This window comes from Puma concolor, chromosome B2 (assembly GCF_028749965.1).
Source record: "Puma concolor isolate L17-30 chromosome B2, mPumCon1.1.hap2, whole genome shotgun sequence".
Lineage (NCBI taxonomy): Eukaryota > Metazoa > Chordata > Mammalia > Carnivora > Felidae > Puma > Puma concolor.
Genome location: NC_141671.1, coordinates 150,338,896 through 150,365,510, shown reverse-complemented (window position 1 = coordinate 150,365,510; position 26,615 = coordinate 150,338,896). Strand labels below are relative to the sequence as shown.

Sequence of the window (26,615 nt, the reverse complement as noted above, 5' to 3'; positions counted from 1 at the left end):
TGGAAGTCTCTCCCGAAGCCAGGGAGCCCTGTCCCCTTAGCCCATCTGTGGAAGGAGAGAGGAGAATGCCTCTGTCACCTGTCTGCCTGCCACCAAGTCGCTAAGCAACTCGGAGCGGAAAAGCTCATGGTTTCATCTCAAATGGTTGGTAATACAAACACCTGGATTGCCACATCCCCGACCCTGATTTATAATTAAAGGAATGTGGGGAACACCACTTTTCCTGTCCTGGGTCAGTGCTTAGATGTCCTTACCTTTTGTGGGCATTTTCATGTCAGTATTTCTAGTTATCATCAGATGCCTAAGACTGTGAATGTTGGAGAGAGAGAACCAGGAAAACACTGCCGCTATTATTATTATTATTTTTTTTTCCAGGTCAAATTCAAACGTTCCTAATTATGGACCACTTGAGTTCGCTAGGGTCGGGGCAACCGCATGGTTTCCAAAACGTTAGCAAAGTGACCAGCATCACTGGGGATGAAAGAAGATTCTGTGCCCAAATTTCTCGGACACCGATGCGCCTTAGCATCACTTTCTCCCTGGGGAGCTGGTCAGCAGTTCGGGGCTGCCCGAAATCATGTCTGAGACCAGCCGCCACCACGCCACGCCACTTGAATTCTCCCTGGCTGCAAGAAATTTAAATAGATTTACAGTTTTCAGAGATAGGAAACGTAGAGATTTTTAGCTTTTCCTCCGTTGACACGTCACAGCCTGATGAGAGGCTGCAAAGAGGTGCGTTTACATTCTTCTCTTCTTCTAACTGATCGTGGCCAAGTTTTTACCTCACGTGATCTCAGTTTCCTACTAGGAGAGTCATGGAAAATAACACAAAAATAACTAAGTGACAACTTAGTGACAGGCACCTACTGTGTGCTGGAACTCCTTGTACAGTTGCCTGGGTTGCGCATGGCGCAACCCGCAGGGCTCTATAAAATAGATGGCCAGCCAAAGACCAGTTGCCTTTTGTGCTCCCCGGGCTTTGGCAAAGTATTAACGTACAAGGGTATTTTGACGGTTATCAAATCGTAAGAAGTGTTTTATTAAAAATGATAATAATAATAATAAGCCAGGAAATGTAGTACTTCCAGTTTGAGAAGACCTATAAGGGAGGGAGGGGCGGAGGGCGGGGCCGGGTGGCGGTTGCCCAGCAGCAGAGGGCCCCTCCCCGCGGGGGCGGGGCTCCGAATGTTTGCCCGTCTCCGTGGTAACCGCGGGCTCCCGGGAGCTGCGGCGGAGCGACGATGGCCCGGGAGTCAGAGCCCGAGTGTAAGTGCGCCCCGAGCGCGCCGTGGGCGCCGCCTGACGTCCGTTCGCGGTGTGATCGTCCAGGCCCCGGTTGCCCTGAGCCTGGTGTGACGAATGAAACCGCTTCTGGCGGCTGCGCCTCGGCCGCCGGGTCACCCGGGTTTGGGACTGCGTGCGGAGGGGGGCGGGGGATGCGGTGCCTCCCCGGAACAGCTCAGGGTCACGTTCAAAGGAACAAGGTCGTGTGCGCGCACGTGCGTGTGTGCACTCGAGAGTGCGTGTGGGCACGTGCTCGTGTGCGTCCCCCGGCGGGAGGAGGGATGAGGGCGGGATTTCTAGAAGCCGTTGGGAGCGCCCTTTGTAAAGAGCCCCGCTTCGGGGCCCGTCCCGGGGCGCCGCGTCCTGCGGGGCCTCGCTGGGCAGCCGCAGACCGCAGGCGGGCCGCCCCGCGAGGTGGTTCCCCGTGCAATGACTCGACGAGCTGTGTTCGAGAAACCTCTCCACCACCCCCGTCCCCCGCCCCTTTTTTTTTTTAATAAAGACTCTGCATGATAATGGCCCATGATAATCTCCAGTCCCCGGGCACGTTGTCTGAATGGATTTCCTGGTGCGCTGTTTCAGCCCTTCCAGAGTCCCTTTGTGCCCGCGCACCGTGAGGTCTGTTGCCCGCCACGGACGGTGGCCGATTGTTCAGACGGCCTGGCGCGGAATACGCGTTTCTGCGCGCGCCCCCGCGGTGTCTGCGGGGCTCCTTTGGGTGGCGGGATGGGGAGGTGGCGGGGGCTCCCAGACTTGGTCACTCACGCTGGCCTTGCAGTGTCTGTGTGCGTGGTCCCTAAGCGCCGCTCCCCCCCCCCCCCCCCCCCCCCCCCGGCACTGCCCGAGAAGGTTCCAGTCACGGGGCGGCTGCGTGGTGTGTGCAAAACGTGCCACGCGGTGGTGGGAAATACACCAGCGCGTCCTTTTTTTTTTGTTTTTTGTTTTGGTATTTCTTAATAAGTGCATATTCTGTACAGTCAAAAGGAGGAGGAGAAATTCGTTGCCAGGCCGGCCCCACGCCAGGAGATCGGGTGAAATGCAAAAAATAAGGGCCGAGGCATCGCACAAGCTGTGCCGCAGGCGGTGGTTAGAAATTTACAGCGTCCCAGGCTTTTGAGGTTGTTTTTTTTGTTTAACACGTAGGTAAAGAAACTGAAGCCTCTGGGCGCCTGGGGGCTCAGTCAGTTTCGCCTCGGACTCTTGCTTTTGGCTCATGTCACGATCTCGATCTCAAGGTTGGTGGGATTGAGCCCCGGAGTCAGGCTCTGTGCTGACAGCAAGGAGGTGGCTTGGCTCTCTCTCTCTCTCCCTCCCTCTCTCTCTTTTTCTCCCCCTCCCTCCCTCCCTCCCTCCCTCCATTTCTGCCCCTTCCCAGCTTGTGCTGTCTGAATTAATTAACTAATTAATAATAATAAAAGGAACTGAAGCTTCTCCCTGACTTTGGGAGGCATCACTGCGTTCTTCCTTTTGGGATCTAGGGGGTGGGGGACCCTGGGTTGGGAGGTTCCAGGGAGGGGGCGATGGTGTTCAGTGGTGGCCACCCATCCCCTCTCCCCGCAGTGCTGGCTCTCCCGAATTGTCAAGTCTCTTGGGTGGTTTTCCCGCCCCTCCCACTGGCCGCAAGCCTTCCCCTGACCGTCATCACCAACTGGCCTGTCCAGTCCTGGATACGGCGTAGCCTGCACTCCTCTTGCTGTATTCGTTCGTTTTCTGCTGCTGCTGTAACGGATGACCACAGATGTAGTGACACAAAGCAAACCAAACTCCGCATCTCTGTCCTGTGGGGCAGAAGTCTGGTTGGCTCTGCTGGGCCCTGCTGGGGTCTCTCTGGGCAGAACTCTCAGTACCAGCTGGGCTCCCTTCCTTTCTGAAGGCTCTGGGGCGGACTGTCCTCCAGGATCACTCAGGTTGTCGGGCAGGACCCACATTGTTGCCGTTGTAGGACTTGAGGTCCTGTCCCTGTCGCCTGTCAGCTCCTGGACGCCTCTCCCCAGGGCCCCACCTGGCCCCCCACCCCCATCCCAGAGCCCCCAGTGGCCCCTTCTGGCCGCAGCCAGGGAAGGTTCTGTGCTGTTAGGGGCCCATGGGTTTAGATCGCGTCCCCCAGGTAATTCAGGAAACCCTATTTTAAGGGCATAACTTTAATTCTGCAAAGTCCCTTTGTTAGGAGCATAGAAATGGGAGGTGGGCTCACGAATCCGCCTTCCGGGCCCAGCGATTGCAGGATAATTAAGGTGAGGTGCTTTCCCGCTTCTCACTACTGCACTATAGACGCTCCCACGGTCTCCCTGTCGCGGGTACTCATAGCTCATTCCTACTGGCCTTTGGGATTCCCGGTGGGATGGGGGCGCCTGGGGGGCTCAGTCAGTTAAGTGTCTGGCTCTTGATTTCCGCTCAGGCGATGATGTCACAGTTCATGGGTTCAGGCCCGGTGTCAGGCTCCAGGCGAGCAGTGTGGAGCCTGCTGGGGATTCTCCCTCCCTCCCCCCCTCCCTCCCCCCCCCAAAATAAATAAATAAACTTAAACAAAACAAGACGAACATGATTCCTGGTGCGGAATCCTCTGAGGGAGAGAGCACGGTGTGGTGCGGAGTAAAATTTTATATTATTATTTCAAATTCTAAGAATATGACTTCCTTTCCCGCGTTTATTCATGAAGCAAAACAGTTAACTCTTGGTCTCTTTCTGACGCGGCTGATGTTAATAAAAACACAGTTTCTTCCCTTGAGGAACTGTCGAAATCGCCCCGGAAGCGTGTGACGGTTGGTGGCAGAGAGTGAACGAGGACAGGACGAGGCCGTGTGCGGAGATCAGGAGAGAGGGATTACGATCTGGAGAAGCGTTGTAGACCCCCGACAGGCGATTAAAATGCCGGATGGGGCAAAACACACCCGAGTATCTGCACAGATGGAGGCTTCCCCCTGTAGATTCTCTCAGGAGTTCAAGCACCCAGCCTGGCTTGGCCGGTTCCCCACGGCCCTGGGCCTCTGCTCTGGCCGCTCTCAGGAGAATGATTTTGCTCATTTTCCGGTGGTTCCAAAGCCTTCTGGGAAATAAAATCGACAGGATAGCACAACACCAGAAATGCCTCTTTCTCCTCCTTTCCGAAGAGAGTTGGTATCGTGTAGGTGATGGGGAATTTTAGTTCTCAGCGCAGCTAGGCCACGGTGCCCAGAAGGTCTGGTCAAATTTCATTCTGGATGTCTCTGTTGAGGATGTGTGTTGGATGAAGGTAACATTTATCCCAGTAGACTTTGAGTAGAGCAGATTGCTCTCTGAAATGTGGGCGGGCCTCGTCTGCTGTCGAAGGCCTTACTCGAATAAACACTGACCCTCCCCCAGAACAAGAGGGAAATTCTCCAGCAGAACGCCTTGGGCATCAGGTGGGTTTGTAGCATAATCACGTGAGCCAATTCCTTAGAAGAAATCTCTGTATATTCTCTCTCTCTACACCCTTTTGGTTCTGTCCTCTGGAGAAGCCCAACAAATACGATGTGGTTTTAGCACCTTCTTTAAGTGTTGATGCCTTTGATTACGTATGATCATCTGTCTTGAAAAAATGTTCTGTTGATATTTTAACATTTTATGAGTGGTTTCTTTGAAGTAAGAAGCTAACCAACAGGGAGAAGGGGAGACTGTGGTCTGGGCTTGGCAGTATCCCCGAGGTGGGTAGAATTCTGGAATGGCTCAAGTTTGCCTGACCTCTCGTGGACACTTGGCATAGTCCCCAAGCCTTTGAACAGGGGGACAGAGTGCTCTGCGATTGTGCTGTATCCCACGGCACCAGAGACCTCAAGACAGGTAGCATGTTGGGTGGGCCCGACCTAATCACACGAAGCTGGTCATAGTGGAGGGGTCGGAGGTCGAGCATGAGAAGTATGTGAAGGGGGTTCAGGGATGAAGGATGAAGGGTCTCAGAAAGAGACCAAGAGTTAACTGTTTTGCTTCATGAATAAATGTGGAAAAGGAAGTCATATTCTTAGAACGAGGGCAGCCACTAGGAGCTGAGCGTCACCCCCACCAACAGCCAACGAGGAAGTGCGGACCTCGGTCCTACCATCGCAAGAACTCGATTCGCTCATCAATAGGAATAAGGCTGCAAGCAGGTTCCCCACCCCACTTCCAAGGCTTCCAAGAGCTCAGCCAGGCCCACATTTTGATATCTGTGTTGTGATATCCCCAGTGGAGAATCCAGCCCCTTCAGGCTGAAGTCCGGACCCATATAACCTTGAGCGAAACACGGGTTTGAAGCTGCTGTTTGTAGTCATTTGTTATATGGTAACAGAAGTTACCCCGGTTCTTCATGTTCTCTGGGCCTTTCTTACTTTTCACAGGTGAAAACAGAGGAAATACTGTGTCCTGATTTATTGTCACTGCTTCTGGACGTGGACTGGTCAGGGTTTGGATGTGGCACGGGTCCCAGAAAGCCCTCCCCTGGAGCCCAGGCACTTGTGGGATAAGAGAGCTGATCCAACAGTTTGGTACAAATGCTGTATTCAGGGATCAGTTCTCCTCATGGCCCCCGACCTCTGACCCCTCCTCTATGACCATCTTCATGTGATTAGGTGAGGCCCACCCAACACGCTACCTGCCTCGAGAGGTGTCTGGACCCGAGTGGGTCACATAAGTCCTTCTGCTTCCCTTTTACAGCATGGGGATGAAACTAGTCACAGATGGAATCATCGTGGGGCCCAGGGTCACGGATGTGGGCAACGCTTGGATGGGGGGTGTTCAGGGTGGGCCCTCAAGGGCTCTGTTGCCAGCGCCCTCCCCAGCCCAGGTTGACGTGTGGGACCGCAGATCTGGTCAGCTACTCCTCCGGGGTTCTCTGGAAAGTTATGCCGTATGCTCGTGGCTCCGGGGCCCTCACGGCGCGTGGCCGAAATCTCCTTTCCTCGAGTTGAAGTCTGGGTCAACTCTTGTTCTACCAGAAGCATTTGGCAAGGTGTTCCCTGTGCTGTAGTCCTTTCCTGAAAATAGATACCGTTCGTGGAGTGTCTGTTCTAGGCCGTGTGCTTCTTTGCCAAAAGCGATTCCATTTAGCTGTCAATCAACCCTTTTGAGTAGGATGATTATCCTGATCTTTCAGAGGAAGAAATTATGATTCAGAGAGATTATGTAAGCGTTTAGAGCTCACGTGGTTAGGAGTCTGATTCAAACAGCCAGGTTTTTCCAGTTTTATGTCCTGGACCATGTGCCCACGTGGCACCCCACCACGGGGACATATGAGAAGCTGGGCCCTTTGTGGAAGGAGCTGGGGTCCCCGTCAGCTCTCCCACGGGGTTTACTCCGTGGCTCCTTATCTTCTACAAGCGGGGATGGGAGCAGAAGGGGTGACTGACTTGTCAGTCCCTGGGGGTTTGGTCAGGGACGCTGAGACATTTCAGTATTGAGAGAGAAAACACCTGTGTTTATTTCCTATGTTGGGTGTCTCTGAGCATCATCATTATGAATTCTAATTATGCCGTTAAACTTCCCTTTCAGAACCTTTGCTAATATTGTAAGAAACCCTCTGTTGAATCGAAAGCCCCATCCTCCTCCTTCTTGGCTTTGTAGGGCCCTGGTTTCTTTCTTTCTTTCCTTCTTTCTCCCTTTCTCCCCGCCCTTCTCCCTTCCTCCCTCCCTCCTTTCTTTCTCTCTCTCTTTCTTTCCTCCTTCCTTCTTTTCTTTTCTTTTTTCCTTTCCTTTTCTTTCTTTCTTTCTTTCTTTCTTTCTTTCTTCCTTTCTTCCTTTCTTCCTTTCTTTCCTCTCTTTCTCTCCCTCTCTGTCTTACTTTATTTTGAAGTAATCTCCACACCCAACATAGGACTAAAACCTGCCACCCCAAGACCGAGAGTCTTACGCTCTACCAACTGAGCCAGCCAGGTGCGCCCCTGCGGGGCCCTGGGCTCTCTGATCAGACCTGCACATCATGTGCACCTAGCAGCCCCCCGTTTGCAGCAGGCCTGGCCTGTGTGCTGTTTCCTCTCGTGTCTGTCAGCTCCTCCTCTGGGACTGGGAGGTAGCAGCTCAGCAGATACACACAGCGGTCTTATTGTCTTATTGTCTTATTGTGGAACCTCCGACTTCATAGTCTCATTATCTTTCCTGACCAGTTTACCTGCGGTGGAAACACTGTGAGGTGCCAGGTGTTCAGACTTTATGCAATCTAAGGACACTTCTGAACAAGCTTCAGAAAGATCACAGAGAGGATGTCTATCTTTACACCTCTGGGCACTTGAATCCCAATAAGCTCTACAGGCCTCCTGAGACCATCCTGTATCACTGGCCCAACGCCAATAGACCAAAAGGGGAAAAGATCTTCCAGGTGGAAAAGCCGACCGGAAAATCTGATAAGGAGATCACCAAGATGAAAGACGCTCTGGCTTATTTTACCATCAATACAGCTCTGGGGCCCAATGAGGCACAGAACACACCGCTGTTCAGGTATTTGAACCCCGCGGAGCATAGTTCCCACACTGCAGAAGAGGATTTCATTCAAAGGAAGTCTCCGAGGAAAGAGGGTTCTCCCGAGTGGCGGAGGAGAGAAGAGCTGAGGTTGCCAGAGATGAAGGTTCTCAAGTACAGAGCGGTGGAGTCCAGCCGTCAGTGCGTGATGCCTCCCCAACATAAGGATGAGTATCAGTACATCAGCTCGTACTTAGCCGGCCTGACGAAGACGGACAAGTACAGGAAGTTCTTGCGTTTCCAAAAAGAAGTTCTTGCGAAGCACCATCTCCGGAAGAACGACTTCACTGGGAGGCAGGCAGCGACACGGCATGAGAAGAAGTTGGAACAGGTAAGGAGGTTGACCTTGCAGTCCCGTGGGCACACTGCGGGAGTTCCGGGTGTCCAAATGTTGTGGGTGGACGTCCGCATTCAGACACCTCATTTACATTTCCGGGTAGGATGTAGATATCCACCAGGGGCTGGGAACATCTGACACGAGGTAAATCACCACGGGGAGAAGTAGAAGAAGGCTAAATCCAGAAACTTAATCAGTTGGAGGTGATTTCATAGGGAGAGCATCAGATGCTGCCCGGCAACTGTGATATACAATGTTCATGGATAGCAGATGCATCTGAGGAAAGGTTTGCCTAACTTGCTATGAAAGCACTGAGGGCAGAGTGAGGCGGGGGTAGACAGTCAGGTGACAGAGGCACATTCTGCCCTGAGTCACTCGTGTCTGTGGAAGATAATTAGTGTGATGGGAGGCGCTTTAGTGAACTCCCAGGGGCCGTGAGTCGTGCACAGTGACCAGGCATGTGATGCAAGAGAGAGACTACGGGAAGAGAGGAAGTAGCAGTGTGCCCGAGAAGTAACCAAACCAAACCTGATGAGGGTTTTGGCTGAGAGGACTAATGGAAAGAGAAGGACCCTGTGGGTGCAGCAAGTCCTTAAATACAGGGTGCAAGGAGGTGAATGAAGAAAACAAAGACAAACACGCCTTGGACAATCAAGCAAACAGACCTCCTCAGGCTCCTCGGTTGGCCGCCTGGCTCTGCCCAGACCCAGCTCTGGGCTGGTATGAGCTGGACCCGCTGATAGAAAACCCCATGGAAATTCTCATTCCTCCCCCTGAGAAACTCTTTGGAAAGGAAAATTAAGACATCCTGAAATGTCTGTTTCTGTTTTTCTACCAGGAGCTCCAGAACGTGTGTGTATGTGACTCCCAACAGTTCAACAGACTGCAGGTCTATGGAAAAGTCTTTGAAGATATTTGCAATAGTTCTTTGATATTTGGGGATATCTTGAAAGAAGTTAAGGTAATAATAAGGGTATATTTGTCACATAACAGTTGAGAGCCATACATGACATTCTGCACACAGGATTGCTGTTCTCACAGAATTCCTGCCAAGTATCATGGCTTCCATTTTACAGAGACGGAAAGTGACTCACAGACTCAAAGTAATGTGCTTATGGCCACGCAAATCACCAGTGGGATATGTGAATAAACAACCAGCTAGCTCACTCCTTAAGCCCATTTTCTTTCCTGCTAAAGCTTCCCAACTATTTATAGACTTTTACAAATTGTATATATATAACATATAAACATTTATAATTATGCATAGTAAGTTTATATAAATTCTTATGGAATTATAAGTTTGTTGTGATTTCATGATGAACGTTGAGCTTCATATCAAAAGTGAGTTGAAACGGGTTTTCTTACACATGTTTCTCTTATCCAAATCCTAAAGACGAGGATACTTAAAAGCAGGAATACAGTGGCCTGTTCTCCAGAGAATGTCCCCATCCCTAGGGAGCCCATCTCTGGCAGGTCGGCAGGACCCAAGTCCCCAGAGCACCCATATGGCAGGAGATCACGTGCTGTGTGTGCGTGTCAGAGTATTTGATGATACTCTTCTGAGGTGATCCATAGTTAACATTCAGACCTGCTTCCAGGTTGGTGAGATTTTATACACTTTATTGTGCATATTGGTTAATATGTGGAAGGAACATTTTATATTTTTGAAATGATCTAGACTGACATCCTTAACTTCCATATTATTTATACATGCAAAGAAACTTACATAGTAGTGTTAAACACGTTTTCAATGGATTTTTTTTTTTTTTTTTTTTTTTTTTTTGGTATAGGATGAATACGAACTCTACATGGCAATACTCCTGCGGTCCCAGACCACATCACAGTATAAGGTAATGAATGATCATGCAAGTGCCTAAATAGAGCCTGTTTCTTCATTCTTTCATATTTCATGGGCAGGAGAAAACATTCAGAATCCAAGAGGCCCCATCTGCTTCCATAGTAGAAAAGCTGGAGACCAGCTGAGGGCCTTGTGGGTAAGGACTTCACCTTCTGCTCGCAGTGAGCGCCAGCGGTGGGGTGGAGGAGAGACATACATGTTGCTTGTGTTGTGCCGATGTCTCTGGCCACCAGTTCTCAGGGATCTCTCTGGCTCATCCCCCTGTAACCCTGTCCTCCCATGGCTGTTTCACTCAGCACTGGCCCTTTTCTCCCTCTTTCTCTGGTTGCTCACCTTTATACTGATGATCCCCAGCTCTGTCTATGGCACCCAGATACTTCCTGGGAGTTCCAGGTTATACCTGTGTCCAGGTATAATCCCATTGGATGTTGACACTTAGGTGTCTGGGGCAGGCAGATTACAGACCTAAAGATAGGGAAACTATCCTGAATTACCTGGGGGGCCCAATCTAATCCCACGGACCCCTACAAGCTGAAGCCTACGTCTGCTAACCTGGGTGGGGCCAGAAGGGGAGTGGGAGAGGTAATGCAGCACGTACAAGTGCATGGTGTCCTCGCCTAACTGCTGACAGCCCCCAGGTGTCCCCTCCAGGCTGAGGTCGCACCTGTGGATGTTCTAGTAAGGAAAATAGACTGCGAGATCAACTCCCTCGTTCACAAAAACTAAGAGGATGTAGCATTACTAAAACTACTTTTGACTTTTTGAATTCAATAAAGTTTAAGAATTCTGTCTTATAAATTGGGAAGTACAGTTGCCTTGTATTTGAAAAACATCACAGCCTTACAGGGAGGTCAGTTCTGATTTACTCCTGAAATCTTTTCTTTTCATCTGTAATTATTTCATTATTTTATTTTAATTTTATTTTGTCTTATTTTACTTTATCTTACCTCATCTTAGGAGCAGAGGAAGAGGGAGAGACAGCCTTTCTTTTAAAGTTTATTTATTTTGAGAGCGAGCGAGCATGAGTGGGGAAGCGGCCGAGAGAGGGGGAGAGAGAATCCCAAGTAGGATCCGCACTGTCAGGGCACGGAGCCCAACGCGGGGCTCCCCCTCACGAACTGTGACATCATGACTTGAACTAAAACCGAGAGTCAGATGCTTAACTCGCTGAGCCTCCCAGGTGCCCCAGAAAAGTAAGCTTTTGTTTGAGAGGAACAAGCAAAGGCTCCGGTTGGTGGCCTACCCTGTTCCTTGGGTTTTTCACCTTGAGTCCAGATGAACGTATGTGCGCTAATTTCAATCAAACACCAGCATGAAAAGTTCCCTGGCCAACAGGGCATCAGCTCTTTCTTTCTGTTTCTGGAAATGTGGCAGCCCATCATGTAAAGAGGCAGGGATCTTTGTGTCTCCACATCCTACGGTGAAACCCCACCACTTTTTAAATGTCTTCGTAAAATAAAGCCTTCATAAATTTTAAAACAATATTTTGTCCAGATCTTTACATGACGAGTTATCCCTCCTCCCATATTTTCCTATTTACCTATTTTACCTAGAATTTCTATTTTGACTCAAAATATCTTGAATACACTGTAATATTCCTTCCTGTGTGCGTCTCACCCGTTACGGCCTTGTCCTCCTAGACTCTGCTGGCTAATGCCAAGGGGCTGGAGAAGAGGTCCGTGAAGACAGCAGATGTCAACCAGGCCAGGGAGGAGCTGAGGGCGATTGTGACGGCCACCAAGGCTGCCTTGGAGCATAATGACAAGTGAGGGTTGACAGTCTGATTTGATTTACGTTGGGATTATACTATTGTACAATGTATTAAAGCCACGTGACAAGTGTGTATTTACATTTTTCCTGCGTTGTTGGGTGAGATGTGTTGCCTTCGCTAACAGTGTGCCTGTCATCTGGCCCCTTTCCCAAGCCATCACATCTGTGACTGGGAAATTCAACCAAACCCGGCATTTGTATGGGGGACGGTGGTTTGGGATGGTTTCCGAGGGAATCTCGTCTTCCGTGGTGGTCTCCTGGGGACCTACTGGTAGGTGACCCAGCTGCAAAGTCAAGACACCTTTGATGAATGGGCTATTATTTTCTCTTAACTTAAAAACATCTTTTGACCTTTCTGTATAGTCTTCCAGATGAAATAACAATTGGATAGGGCGCATGTTTTGTAGAGGGTGAAAAAAAAAAAGACTGAAGCAAAGCCAGCACACTCAAGAAAACAAAACAGGAAACAAAAACCAAAAAATGAAACGGTGCCTTCAGTATAACTAGAAGACAAAAAGCATCCAGACTTCAGAATACCTGAAAATGGAAAAATGCACATCAAATGGCAGTGAATCGTTATCTACGGTCTTTCTACAAACCTTCGTGACAGAAAGGGCAGTGGAGGAAGGGAGAACAATGGAACTGGTAGAAAACATAACATGTTCTAAGACCAGTGAGAGAGGTGAAGAGAGAGTGGGAGGGAGAGAGAGGGAAAGGGAGAGAGAAGGACAGAGGGATGGGGAGAAAAAGAAAGGGGGTAGGAGGAAGGAGGAGAGAGAGGGGAGTGAGTTTTTTTTTTCAATGTTGATTTGTTTTTGAGAGAGCAAGTGGGGGAAGGGCAGAGAGAGAGGAGGACAGAGGATCTGAAGCAGGCTCTGTGCTGATAGCAATGCACCGGATGTGGTGCTTGAACTCATGAAGCACGAGATATTGACCTGAGCAGAAGTTGGACACTGAAATGACTGAGCCACGAAGGCGCCCCCTTTTGCAGACTTTGTATTAAAGATACGTCCTTTTCATTTCTGCTGAAATGGCCTTTGGGACTTTGGTAGGGATTGAATTGATTGGTAGATGGCCTGGGAGGGTATCATCACCTTTACCACATTGCGCCTTCCAAGCTGTGATCCTGGGAGGCCATTCCATTGACTTAGGTCTTTTTTTAAATATAATTTAAAATACAATTTTTAAAAATATAATTTATTGTCAAATTGGCTGACATACGGTGCGTAAAGTGTGCTCTTAGTTTTGGGGGTAGATTCCCGTGGTTCATGGCTTCCATACAACACCCAGTGCTCATCCCAACAGGTGCCCTTCTCAATGCCCATCACCCATTTTCCCTTCCCCCACTCTCCCATCAACCCTCAGTTTGTTCTCTGGATTTAAGAGTCTCTAATGGTTTACCTCCCTCCCTCTCTGTTTGAAACTATTGTTTTCCCCCCTTTCCCTCCCCCATGGTCTTCTATTAAGTTTCTCAAATTCCACATATGAGTGAAAACATGTGGTATCTGTCTTTCTCTGCCTGACTTATTTCACTCAGCATAATACCCTCCAGTTCCATCCACATTGCTGCACATGGCAGGATTTCATTCTTCCTTATTGCCAAGTAGTATTCCATTGTGTATATAAACCATATCTTCTTTATCCATTCATCCATTGATGGACATTTGGGCTCTTTCCATAATTTGGCTATTGCTGAAAGTGCTGCTATAAATATTGGGGTATATGTGCCCCTATGAGTCAGCACTCCTGTATCGCTTGGGTAAATTCCTAGTAGCACTGTTGTTGGGTCGTAGGGTAGTTCTAGTTTTAATTTTTTGAGGAGCCTCCACACTGTTTTCCAGAGCGGCTGCACCAGTTTGCATTCCCACCAACAGTGCAAGAGAGTTCCGTTTCTCCACATCCTCACCAGCATCTAGAGTCTCCTGATTTGTTCATTTTAGCCACTCTGGTGTGAGGTGATATCTCGTCGTGGCTTTGATTTGTATTTCCCTGATGATGAGTGATGTTGAGCATCTTTTCATGTGTGGGTTGGCCATCTGGATGTCTTCTTTGGAGAAGTGTCTATTCATGTCTTTTGCCCATTTCTTCACTGGATTATTTGTTTTGTTTTTTGGGTGTGGAGTTTGGTAAGTTCTTTATAGATTTTGGAGAGCAACCCTTTATCCGATATGTCATTTGCGAATATCTTTTCCCATTCCATCGGTTGCCTTTTAGTTTTGTTGATGGTTTCCTTTGCAGTGCAGAAGCTTTTTATCTTGATGAGGTCCCAATAGTTCATTTTTGCTTTTAATTCCCTTGCCTTTGGAGACGTGTCGAGCAGGAAATTGCTGCGGCTGAGGTCAAAGAGGCTGTTGCTTATTTTTTCCTTTAGGGTTTTGATGGTTTCTTGTCTCACATTTAAGTCTTTCATCCATTTTGAATTTATTTTTGTGAATGGTGTAAGAAAGTGGTCTAGTTTCATTCTTCTGCATGTTTCTGTCCAGTTCTCCGAGCACCATTTGCTAAAGAGACTGTCTTTTTTCCATTGGATACTCTTTCCTGCTTTGCCAAAGATTAGTTGGCCATACATTTGTGGGTACATTCTGGGTTCTCTTTTCTATTCCACTGGTCTGTGTGTCTGTTTTTGTGCGAATCTTGATGGTTACAGCTTTGTAGTAGAGGCTAAAGTCTGGGATTGTGATGCCTCCCACTTTGGTTTGTTTTTTCAACGTTACTTTGGCTATTCAGGGTCTTTTGTGGTTCCGTACAAATTTTAGGATTGTTTGTTCTAGCTTTGAGAAGAATGCCAGTGCAATTTTGATTGGGATTGCATTGAATGTGTAGATTTCTTTGGGTAGTATTGACATGTTAACAATATCCATTCTTCCAATGCATGAGCATGGAATGTTTTTCCATTTATTTGTGTCTTCTTCAATTTACTTCATAAGTTTTCTATAGTTTTCAGCATACATATCTTTTACCTCTTTGGTTAGGTTTATTCCTAGGTATTTTATGGTTCTTGGTGCAATTGCAAATGGGATAGATTTCTTGATTTCTCTTTCTGTTGCTTCATTATTGGTGTATAGGAATGCCAACTGATTTCTGTACATTGGTTTTGTACCCTGCGACTCTGCTGAATTCACGTATCAGTTCTAGCAGCTTTTTTGTGGAGTCTTTTGGGTTTTCCATGTAGAGTATCACGTCATCTATAAAAAGTGAAAGTTTGACTTCGTCTTTGCCAGTTTTGATGCCTTTTATTTCATTTTGTTGTATGATTGCTGAGGCTAGGACTTCCAACACTATGTTAAACAACAGTGGTGAGAGTGGAAATCCCTGTCATGTTCCTGATCTCAGGGGGAAAGCTCTCAGTTTTCATTGAGGATTATGTTAGCTGTGGGTTTTTCATATATGGCTTTTATGATGTTTAAGTATGTTCCTTCTGTCCCAACTTTCTTGAGGGTTTTTTATGAAGAAAAGTTGCTGTATTTTGTCAAATACTTTTCTACATCTATTGACAGGATCATATGGTTCTTATCCTTTCTTTTTATTTATTTATTTATTTATTTATTTATTTATTTAATTTATTTTTTATTTTATTAATGTGATGTACCACAATGATTTGCAAATATTGTACCAGCCCTGCACTGCAGCCCAGGAGGGGCTGCATTTTTGCATCCCTGTTCATCAGGGAAATTGGCCTGTACTTCTCCTTTTTTGTGGGGTCTCTGTCTGGTTTGGGAATCAAGGGAATGCTGGCTTCATAGAATGAGTGCAGAAGCTTTCCTTCCGTTTCTATTTTTTGGAACAGCTCGAGGAAGATAGGTATTAACTCTGCTTTAAATGTCTGGTAGAATTCCCCTGGGAAGCCATCTGGCCCAGGACTCTTATTTGTTGGGAGATTTTTGATAATTGATTCAATTTCTTCACTAGTTGTGGGTCTGTCCAAGTTTTCTCTTTCTTCCCACTTGAGTTTTGGAAGCGTGTGGGTGTCTAGGGGTTTGTCCAGTTCTTCCAGGTTGTCCAGTTTGCTGGCATAGAATTTTTCATAGTATTCTCTGATAATTGTTTGTATTTTGGAAGGGTTGGTTGTGGTAAGTCCAATTTCATTCGTGATTTTATCTATTTATCCCCTATCTCTTCTTTTTGAGAAGTCTAGCGGGTTATCAATTTTGTTTATTTTTTTCAAAAAAACCACCTCTTAGTTTCATTGATCTGTTCTCTGTTTTTTTTTTTTTATTCTATATTGTTTATTTCTACTCTAATCTTTATTATATCTCTTCTTCTGCTGGCAGAGGGATGAGGCTTGAAAGGGAGGGAGAGAGAGAAAGAGAGAGGGGTGAGGAGAGAAATGGAGGGAGACAGAGGGAAAGGGAGAGAGAGACAAGGATAGAGGGGTGGGGGAAGAAAGGGAGGGGGAGAAGGGAGAGATAGAGAGGAAGAGAGAGGAGGGAGGGAGAGAGAGCAGCTTCCTTAAATAATACAGATAATAACAGATGTTACTGGTCGGTCTCTCAGAGCACTAACTTAGAAGGAGAGGACTTTGGAGTGAGTGTGGAAGCAAAGAGCCAATTCTGAAATGATGATATGGTGGGAACAGGTTTAAGAGGAAGTGATCGGCATCCTTTAAAGCTGTGCATTGAAGAGAAAAAGAAGCAGAGGAGGGAGATTTAGAAACCTGTACCTCAAACACTCCCCGAACCACTAGCCCTGCCCACCACAGTGCAGAGGTGCAAGTGATCTCTGTCTGTACAAATGGCTTCAAGAGAGAACAGAAAATGGGGGCCCAAGCAATTTAGTTGATGAAAATCTCGGCCATCCGACAACAACAAAAAGTCGGAGAAGGAAACTGCCACAACGCTCCACACTTAAATATTCCCTGAAGAGCGTTTCTGGATATGAAAACGATCTGGAGTCAGTAATGTAAACAATAAGCACAGCAATGAATGGCAATAAAAAGGAAGATGTGAATCAAGGTTTGGCCACTGAGGAAAAGCTAGTTGGAAAAGTCAAGATTATGTCATAGATCCAGACTAAATTATGACGCTCCCAGCAGGAATAGTCTTGAGTGACACTACAATAAAGAGCGTTAGAGAAAAGCGGGAGAACAAGCAAGAGAATGAAAATGTGATAAGAAAAGAAAGTCAGAGAAAAAGTGGTTGAAGTGGAAGACAGGCAAAGAAGATCCATTGTACATAATTAAAGTCTCAGAAGAAGAAAAATCAATGGGACAGAACATCACACTTGAAACTGTAATACATTAAACATTTCTAGAAACTAAATGCTCTGGATCTACATGCTGAAAAGACTGTTACGATTATTATTAATTCACTTAATCTCAATCTCTTAACATTGGGGGTCATAATACCTCTCTATTTCTTTTAATCTCTGATGCAATGAGCTAACGTATGTGAAAATACTTAACCATTAGGCCTCTTGTAGGCAGGCAGCATCGACTCATTTGTGGTAGTGATGTTGGTAACCAAATCGCAGGGGTTTTCTGTACGTATTAGCGCCCCCATCTTTTTCCCTCCAAATCAGAGATAATACAGTTGATTTAGTTTAATTATTGTGTTCGTGTTTTTGTTTTTGTTTTTTCCTTTGGAACCAGGGGGAGGATACAAAGAAATTACAACTGTTTTCATTTCCTTCTTTTAAAATGTTTTTTAAGTTTATTTATTTGTTTTGAGAGAGAAGGAGAGAGTCCAGGAGGGGGAGGGATATAAGAGAGAGGGAGACAGAGAATCCCAAGCAGGCTTCAGGCTCAGCACAGAGCCCAATGTGGGGCTTGATCCCACAGACTGTAAGATTGTGACCTGAGCCACAAGCGAGAGTTGGACGCTTAACTGACTGAGCCACCTAGGCGCTCCTAATATTTCTCGCATTTTTACTTTTAGCGTAAATGTACTGGAATTTGTGAATTGTGTCTGTGGGAGGAAATCGAAAGGCACAGGGGACATGAGGTGTGCCTTCCAACAGCAGTGACGTGCTTCCACTGGCCCTCGTCTCTGGTTCGTCTCAGAGTGTAAACGCTGGTTTCTTTGCTTCCCCGCTTTGTAGAAATTCAAGTAACAAAATAATATCCATAAACCCTATGGGAGATCATTTATTTTTCCAGCTTCTTCAGCTAGTGGCTTGTGCAACCTTGGTAGGAAAGTATCCTTTGGTTTATTTAATTTGACGGCTGTAGGCTCTCACCTTACGTCGATGTTCAAAATCACCTTTTTTGATAGAAACCGAGATCACTTGGTATTTGTCAATTTTTTTTTAAAAAAGACCTGTGGCATAAAATAGACAAAGGAAGAACGGTGCAAACGGAGTTCTGATGTTTTACCCTCTTTTTATTATCAAACCTGTAGACTCAGAAGTGAACTAGAGGTGGAACGCGCGTTGCTGCAATCAGCTAAGGAAGAGTCGGGCAAGTAATTGTGTTTCTCGGGAGCCAGATACAACCTGTGCACTAATTCATTCTTCTCTCAGATCTTTGTGGTTTTTAGTAGAACACTGAGTTAAGCCAAGACCTCCTGTAGAAAGAATTCCGTTAAGTTTTGACCAAGACATTTGGACGAGAGCCCGAGAAACTGACCAAATGAGGGGCGCCTGGGTGGCTCAGTTGGTTAAGCTTTTAAACAACCCCTCCCCGCCCCACCCCCCCCCCACCCCCCCGCCCAGCAGCTTTTAGGATATACTCACAGATATGACCTGTTTTAAGTTCTTAGAAGACCTTGGCCTCAAAGGTTCTTGCTGGAGTCTCTTGCTTCCTCCTGCTAGTTCTTTCTTCCTGTGAGCAACACCCATGTGATTTACCTGCTGGCCATCCTCTGAGGGTCTCTTGTGGGGCTGGCTCAGTGCTCGTCTTCTGACTCCTTCTCAGGGCTCGGAGCGTGGTGGGGTCCACCCTTCTCCTGCATCCACGTTGCCTATTCTTGGGATCCTCTTCCACACGGGTCATGGATGGAACTCCAGCTCACCATTTTCCGTGTCCTTGCTGTCTCCTAACACAAGCCCACCATTTTCCTTTTTTCTTAATTTTAATTTGAGTAGCATTGACACACAATGTTTACATTAGTTTCAGGTGCACAACTTGGTGATTTGACAAGTTTATGCATATGCTCTGCGCTCACCGCGAGCACGGCTACCATGAGCCCCAGTACATTGCTGTTATAGTATCATTGACTACATTCCTTATGCTCTGCTTTCGTTCCCATGACTTACTCATTCCGTAACTGGAGCCCTATGCCTCCTTCTCCCCTTCACCCCCTTTATCCATCCCTCTATCCCCTTCCCTCTGCCCACCATCAGTTTGTTCTCTGTAGTTATAGGTCTGATTCTGCTTTTTGTTTGTTTCTTCTTCTCCTTCTCCTCCTTCTTCTTAAGATTCCATTTACGAGTGGAATCATATGGTGTCTGTCCCATTTTTCTTTTAAATCTAAGGGCTTTATTGTCAATTGCTAACAGGATAAAATGAAAGATATAAAAAAATAAACAAAAGGATGTTACTAATTTCTAAAACTGAAGTAAGCTTTTCTTAATATTTGATTCTAGCTGTTTCTGACACTTTTCCAGTGCTATTGAAGAAATCTGGTGGCTTGTGTTCATCCTTTTCTTTTTTTCCCAAAGCTTTCTCATTCAGGAGCCTCTCCTCCAACCATACATTTCCTGTGGAATTTCCCCATGTTGGTGCCTCAGTCTTCCTCCTTAGGTAGAAAAGGGGTAACAGTTGGGTCATTTTAGTGACTTCACATCCCTTTTGACTTCTGTGCCCTCAGTCAATTGTTGCAGGTTAAAACGCTCAGCTTAGGTTAAGGTGGGGATCAGACTTCGTGGGTAGAAGCTTAACTATGGCTGTTTCTACCTGCTTGGTTAGTTCCTCATGCATCTGTTTAGCTCATTCCCCAGATTTCAGAACTCACCTTCAGAGTTTTCCCTTCTTCCAAATCTGGCAAGTTTGAATGATGGCAGTGGTTTCCATCTTGTTCATTTTGTACAGGTAAGCATTATCACTCTTTTGACTTGCCTTTTTTTTTTTTTCTATCAAAAAGGGGTAGTCATTCTTTCTCAAAAAATTGTCTTCTGCTCTAGTGAGTTACCTCTAATGAGTTACATTCTAGTAACTCAAGTACTGTATCATTAAGTGAGTTACTGTCAATGTCTCCACCTCCTTTCTGAATCCTTAGATATTGATGTCTGTTGGAGCCTTGGCATGTCTTTGGTTCAACACACACATCTTTGATTCCAACTCTTTCCTGCCCAGATCTCTTTTTTGGCTTCAGATTTGTATATCCAACTTCCCTCTGGACGTGTCCACTTGAGTATCCCATAGGTGCCTCAACCCAACACCGTCAAGACTAAACTCTCTGTTTCAATGAATGACACCACCAAACACATGGAGGTCAAGTCAGGAAACCTGTGGCAGAAATCTTTCCCTCCTCACCCCATCAACCACCTCAGCAGAGCTTGGAGTTAATGGCCTACATGGAATCTTACCTCTCTGCTGCAGTGAACTCACTTCCTTCGCACCGCATCTGTCCCTAGCTGTGGCAGAGCTGAAACCTAGGGGTTACTTGGATATCTACCTCTTCCTCTACATTCAGATCCCGTGAGCCCTCCTTGTTTCCAGTCCCTTAAATCATTTTTGTATCTCTCCGCTTCTCTAGGTGACAGGCACCATCCTGATCTGATCTTGTTTGAATGATGGCAGTGGCTTTCTGACTGGTTTTCCTGTTCCAGCCTTGCTCTTCCTCTTCCACTTTTGGTGCTGTAGACAGTGACCTTTGTGTGGTTGTGTTTATCCCGGCCTAAAAGCCTTCCACAGCTTCGACTGATGTCCCAACATAGATTATAAGGCCTTTTCGGGTCTTCCCCCTGCTTCCTTCCTAGTGTTATTTACCGATGCCACGCACCTGGCCCTCAAAGTCCCCACAGTACTGCAAACCTTTCTTTTTACTGAAATGTACTGAAATCTGCCCTTCCGCCCCCTCTCCGTCTCCCCGTCCCCTTCCGCCTCTCTAACGCCTGTTCATCGTTTGGTTATCGACTTTGCCGTGATTCTGCAGAGTTGTCCTCATACCTTCCCCACACTGTGTTAGGTGCTCAGATTGGGCACTCAGTAGATACTTTTTGATAATATAAATGAATTAGAAGAGGCATGTCCCCATTCTCGGATCAGATCATTTTTATTGATGTGCTTGAACCTTGACTTACATTATTATATTTTAGCATTACATATATATACACACACTCTACACATTATACACAGTATATATATACACTTTATATATATAGTATATATATTATACACATATATACACATTATACACATTATATACACACATTATATATATGTAATATATATAATATATATAATATACACATATATACACACATTATATATATAATATATATGTATACATATATGTATATGTATATATGTATATATATGTGTGTATATATATGTATACATATATATACACATACACGTTATATATACACACATTATACACATTATATATAACATATATATAACATATATACACATATATATACACATTATACACATTATATATACACACATTATATATATGTAATATATATAATATATATATAATACACACATATATACACATATATATACACACATTATATATATAGTATATATTATACACATATATACACATACACATTATATATATACACACATTATGTATATATAATATATATATTATACACACATTATACACATTATATATACACATTATATATAATATATATGTAACATATATATTATATACACATATATATACACATTATACACATTATGTATACACACATTATATATATAAAATATATATATACACATTATATATCTTATATATATATATTATACACACACATATATATATATACACACATTATATATGGCAGTATATAACATACACCAGTGTTAATAATGCATAATACTATTCATAAGAGATGACATATTAAACACAGTAATACTTTGCTTTTAAAAATATTTTCAGAATCATCTAAGAAAAATGTAATGGATGAGGATCACCTTACCCTTATTGAGAAGGTTGAAAAGAAGAGGTGTGAAATACTCAGTAAATGGGATGAAATTCATGATCTTGAAAGAGAAATTAAAACGACTCTGATTCATACTGGAATTTCACATATCACTGAAAATAGGATTAAAAGCATAGAGGTATGTAGTTTATTCATTTGAATGTCTACATTGTTCTTTTGCCTGAAGAGGTTGGCAAACACCTAAAGCAATTTCATTTGGCCATTGGGTGAAAAATAATGGACAGTTGGGTCCAAATATATTTTAATTGCAAAACATTGGTAGCAAATGGTTAGAATAATGAAGAGATCTAGCTAAAACAACAAAAATAAAGGTGATAAAAATTATGTAGAGTTCTGGTAAGGTGCAAAGTGGATCTCTTTCAGGTCAATTGATGTCTCTTAACAATTTTGTATAGAAGATGCTTGTCGGGGCGCCTGGGTGGCGCAGTCGGTTAAGCGTCCGACTTCAGCCAGGTCACGATCTCGCGGTCCGTGAGTTCGAGCCCCGCGTCAGGCTCTGGGCTGATGGCTCGGAGCCTGGAGCCTGTTTCTGATTCTGTGTCTCCCTCTCTCTCTGCCCCTCCCCCGTTCATGCTCTGTCTCTCTCTGTCCCAAAAATAAATAAAAAACGTTGAAAAAAAAAAAAAAAAAAAAAAAGAAGATGCTTGTCATGAAGGTGATGACAATTGTCATCTGATATGTACTAAGTAGCTTGAGCTGAAGCTCAGAGGGGTTTGCAACTACCTGCCCCACGTGACACAGGTTAGAGGCGGCAAAGCTGGGATTCAAGCTTAATACTTTGGGGGTTCCAAAACCCTAACAGTTTTCATTGTGTCACATTGAAACTTCGTAGTTAGATTTTCAGTGAGTTGAACAATTATGCTAGAAGATAGAAATTCGCTACTGCCATGGAAAAGGAAGTCTACTATACTAGAAGTAGTCTTTAACAGTTATTACTAACCATTTTGACGAACCAATGATGAACAATATAATGTAAATTGTAGTCTGTGTTTTGAAATGTTATGGTACTCTACTTTTTGTATGTCATAACCTAATTAATTTGTGCAATATCTGACTCAATGTTACCACTTTGTTATAGAGTTTATAAATGATATATGATTATTCTTTGTCTCATAGTTATATAATTACATAGATTTTTCCAGCACTATTTTTTCAATCTTTTTTTAAAAAGCAGAATTATAAAGGGACGCCTGGGTGGCTTAGTCAGTTGAATGTCCGACTTCGGCTCAGGTCACAATCTCGCGGTTCATGAGTTCAAGCCCCGCGTCGGGCTCTGTGCTGACAGCTCAGAGCCTGGAGCTGCTTCAGATTCTGTGTCTCCCTCTCTCTCTGCCCCTCTCCCACTCATGTTCTTTCTCTCTCTCTCTCTCTCTCTCTCTCTCTCAAAAATAAACATTAAAATTTTTTTAAAAACCAGAATTATAAAGTGTATAGGAAGTTAGTAGTGGTTTAAACTTATTTTGACTTCTCTCTTTCTTTTAAAATAGTATGTTCAGGGGCGCCTGGGTGGCGCAGTCGGTTAAGCGTCCGACTTCAGCCAGGTCACGATCTCGCGGTCCATGGGTTCGAGCCCCGCGTCGGGCTCTGGGCTGATGGCTCAGAGCCTGGAGCCTGTTTCCGATTCTGTGTCTCCCTCTCTCTCTGCCCCTCCCCCGTTCATGCTCTGTCTCTCTCTGTCCCAAAAATAAATAAACGTTGAAAAAAAAATTTTAAATAGTATGTTCAGATTTCTTTCTGTGATTTTGTTTATAGTCCTTTTTTTTTTTTTAATATTTCTTTATTTTGAGAGGGGGGAGGGGCAGAGAGAGAGACACACACACACACAGAATCCAAAGCAGGCTCCAGGCTCTGAGCTGTCAGCACAGAGCCCGACCCGGGGTTCGAATCCACGAACATGAGATCACGACCTAACCGAAGTCGAGGCTTAACCGACGGAGCCACCCAGGTGCCCCTGAAATATGTCATTTCTAACCAAAATAAAAAATAACTAAATGCATCAGGGATTTACAGTGTGCCAGATACTACTGTGAACATTTAAAAAATACTATTTCGTATAATTTCCAACAACCCTAAGCCATTATTAACCCTCTTTTTCAGATAAGGAAACCACAGCACAGATACACTCAGTAACTTGATTGAGGTCACAGTGAGAAAGCAGCAGAATTGGGATGAAAGCTCAATTTAGGTTTTTAATTATATACTATCTAGGTTCACTGATGTAACTGCTAATCTGAATGAGCAAATGTTTACACCCTCTGCCCGTCATTATTTTGCTCACAATTATCTTGGATATTCTCACTCACAGTATTAAATATTTTTCAAGTTTCAGTAATAATACTCTCAGTATTTTGGTTGTGTTTACAGCGAACCTATAGATTAATTGGGGAAGAAGTTACAGCTTTACAATATTCACACTCCCATCAAGGGTCATTTTACATTTATTTAATTTATTTTTATGCATCGGCTCTTAATTTTTTATGTTTGCTCTCGGGACTTTATGGCATCTGTTACTATTGTTAATGGCAACTTTAAAAACATTTTACATTACAGTTTGTAATCAGTTATTGCTGGTATATATGTGACTTACTGATATTTGTATTTTTATATTGTATCAAGCCACTTTAACAGATTCTGTGATTAGTTATGAAAATTGAGGAACTGCTTTAGAATTTCCCTAAAACTCTCTAGGCTTTTGTAATATCAACCCTTGTGTCCTCTCATTTTTGATCTAGAGGGCTAGGATCTGTGTTACTACGTGTCCTTCCAGTCACGCTTTGTTTATTCATGTTTTTAAATGATGTGCTATTGGCTACTTTTGAACTTAGAATAACATCATTTACATATTTTTGTTCCATAAGTGGGGAAAAGTATTTAACACATATTCTTAACCAAGTATCTTACTTTTAAAACCATTTCTCCTTCAGACTGAAGCTATAAAATTAGAAACAGCAAATCGAATTTTAAAGAAGAAAATACATGTAAGTTTATGTGAATCAGTGTTTTTCAATAGAACTATTTCCTTTAGTGCTGTGTGCTTCTTGTATTGTGTCATATACAAAATAAGAATATATGCCTTATCTTTCTAAACGATAATTTCTGTAATGCTAGGAATATCTCAGTATGTAGACAGTAGCTTAAAACTGGACAGGTGTAACCTAATGTATTAGTGAAAAAAATAAACAACCTTTTTAAATAGTTGGATATACCAATCAGAATTGACCGTTCCTCTAACCCTTCCACACCTAACAATGAACTGTAATGAGTTTACGTGGTGACAAGGAATGTAGTGAACTGGCTCCTCTAATGACTTTCAGGATAGCCCTCCAAAATTCGTACTAAGAATCTGCTGCTTAACTGATTATAGTTCTACTTCTAGGATATATATATATTCCTCTGTATTATATATGGTATACATGAGTATGTTATGCCTGATTCCAGAAATTGTATTCCATTTTGGTTCAATGTTCTTGTTGATATGTATGAGCAACACCATGCCATTATACGGAAACAATGATTTTTTTATTCTTGGTAGATTATTGAAAACAATGTGAAGCAGAACCTAGAGAAGCATGAGACAAGTGAGCGGGAGCAGCGGTAAGTATTGATGTCATGATAGGAGAAGCGGGACAATCTCATGCTACTCTCAAAACCATCCATTCAGACCGAGATTAGACTAAACAGTACTTTGGAAGTGTTTATATTCATGAGTGTTGAATAGACATGTTTCATCCTGTGCTTAAGAATGCTTAGCCCAACTCCGTTGGTTAAGCGTTCGACTTTGACTCAGGTCACGATCTCATGGTTCGTAGGTTCGGGCTCTGTGCTGACAGCTTGGAGCCCGGAGCCTGCTTCAGATTCTGTGTCTCCCTCTCTCTCTGTCCCTCCCCCACTGATGCTCTCTCTTTCAAAAATGAATAAACATTAAAATTTTTTTTTAAATATGCCTGTCGAGAGGCATGAATCTCTGTCCCACGGAGGAAGAAAGGGGGAAGAAAGGGACAAAAGCCAAGGAGCTTCTCATCATGAGGCTTTTCTGTTTTATTGAGAGGGGAAGGCCCTTCCCAGGGATCCACACATATCTCATGGCCCAGCACTGTGTCTCCAGGGCATCTTTAGCTGCAAAGGACTCTATGAAACAGAACACCCTACTTTCCAGTTTACGTCGTAGAGAAAGTCACCAGAGAAAGGTGTTGGAATGGTTGCTGAGTGAACCGTACGGGTGGATCCAGGTTTTGTCGGGTCTTAGATCATATTGGGTGTCCTCAATGGAAAAGAAGACGGAATTAAAAATACCAAATTGGGGAGGCTCCTTCCATAGTTCTGGCCACGAGAGCGAATGGACCTAAAGTTTAAACATCACTATCTTCAAGGTAAATTCTGCTTCTGCTGCCACACTGTGTGTAGTCTGCAGGGGGTTGTCCCCCTAGTTAGGGAGAATCTTTGCTACACTCAAGGCCAAAATGCTACAAAAAATCCTTTAAAATCAAAGTGGAAGATTACAAAGTCTCACCGTGTATTTTTGAGTAAATATGTGCTGAAATAGATGTTTATTTAAAAATTTCCTTTTATGCTTAAGGTACTTTCTTTCTCATCTATCGTATTCATTTGTTGTGTTTAAGGAACCTTTGGGATTTCATTACAGAATTTGTAAACTTGAAGGAAACAGACAACAGCCCTCAAGGGACTGGAAAAATGACCCATGAAAATTCACAGCCATCATGTACATAGCGTGAATGTCTGCAGATGTATAAAGTAATCAAGATACATCTCATTTTGTCAGTTTTTTTCAGTTTTAATTTCTAATAAAGTTAATGCACTATATGCATCAAGATACTGGAATAAATACATGTGTGCATGTGA

General features: G+C 44.4%; 1 protein-coding gene across 2 annotated transcripts; it reads left to right on the top strand.

The window, feature by feature from the left end:
- Window positions 1–1,164: 1,164 nt before the first annotated feature.
- Window positions 1,165–26,615, top strand: CB2H6orf118 (chromosome B2 C6orf118 homolog). Of its 2 annotated transcripts, none has more exons than XM_086705969.1 (10): window positions 1,165–1,266; window positions 7,380–8,062; window positions 8,907–9,029; window positions 9,859–9,918; window positions 11,567–11,691; window positions 18,032–18,090; window positions 21,692–21,873; window positions 24,680–24,733; window positions 25,288–25,349; window positions 26,398–26,615. In XM_086705969.1, the coding sequence occupies exons 1-10, from the start codon at window positions 1,242–1,244 to the stop codon at window positions 26,456–26,458; spliced, it is 1,434 nt and encodes a 477-aa protein (XP_086562095.1). In that variant the 5' UTR covers window positions 1,165–1,241; the 3' UTR covers window positions 26,459–26,615. The 2 variants fall into 2 exon arrangements, with proteins under 2 accessions (XP_086562095.1, XP_025781663.2); XM_025925878.2 differs by having other exon boundaries at window positions 26,375–26,615.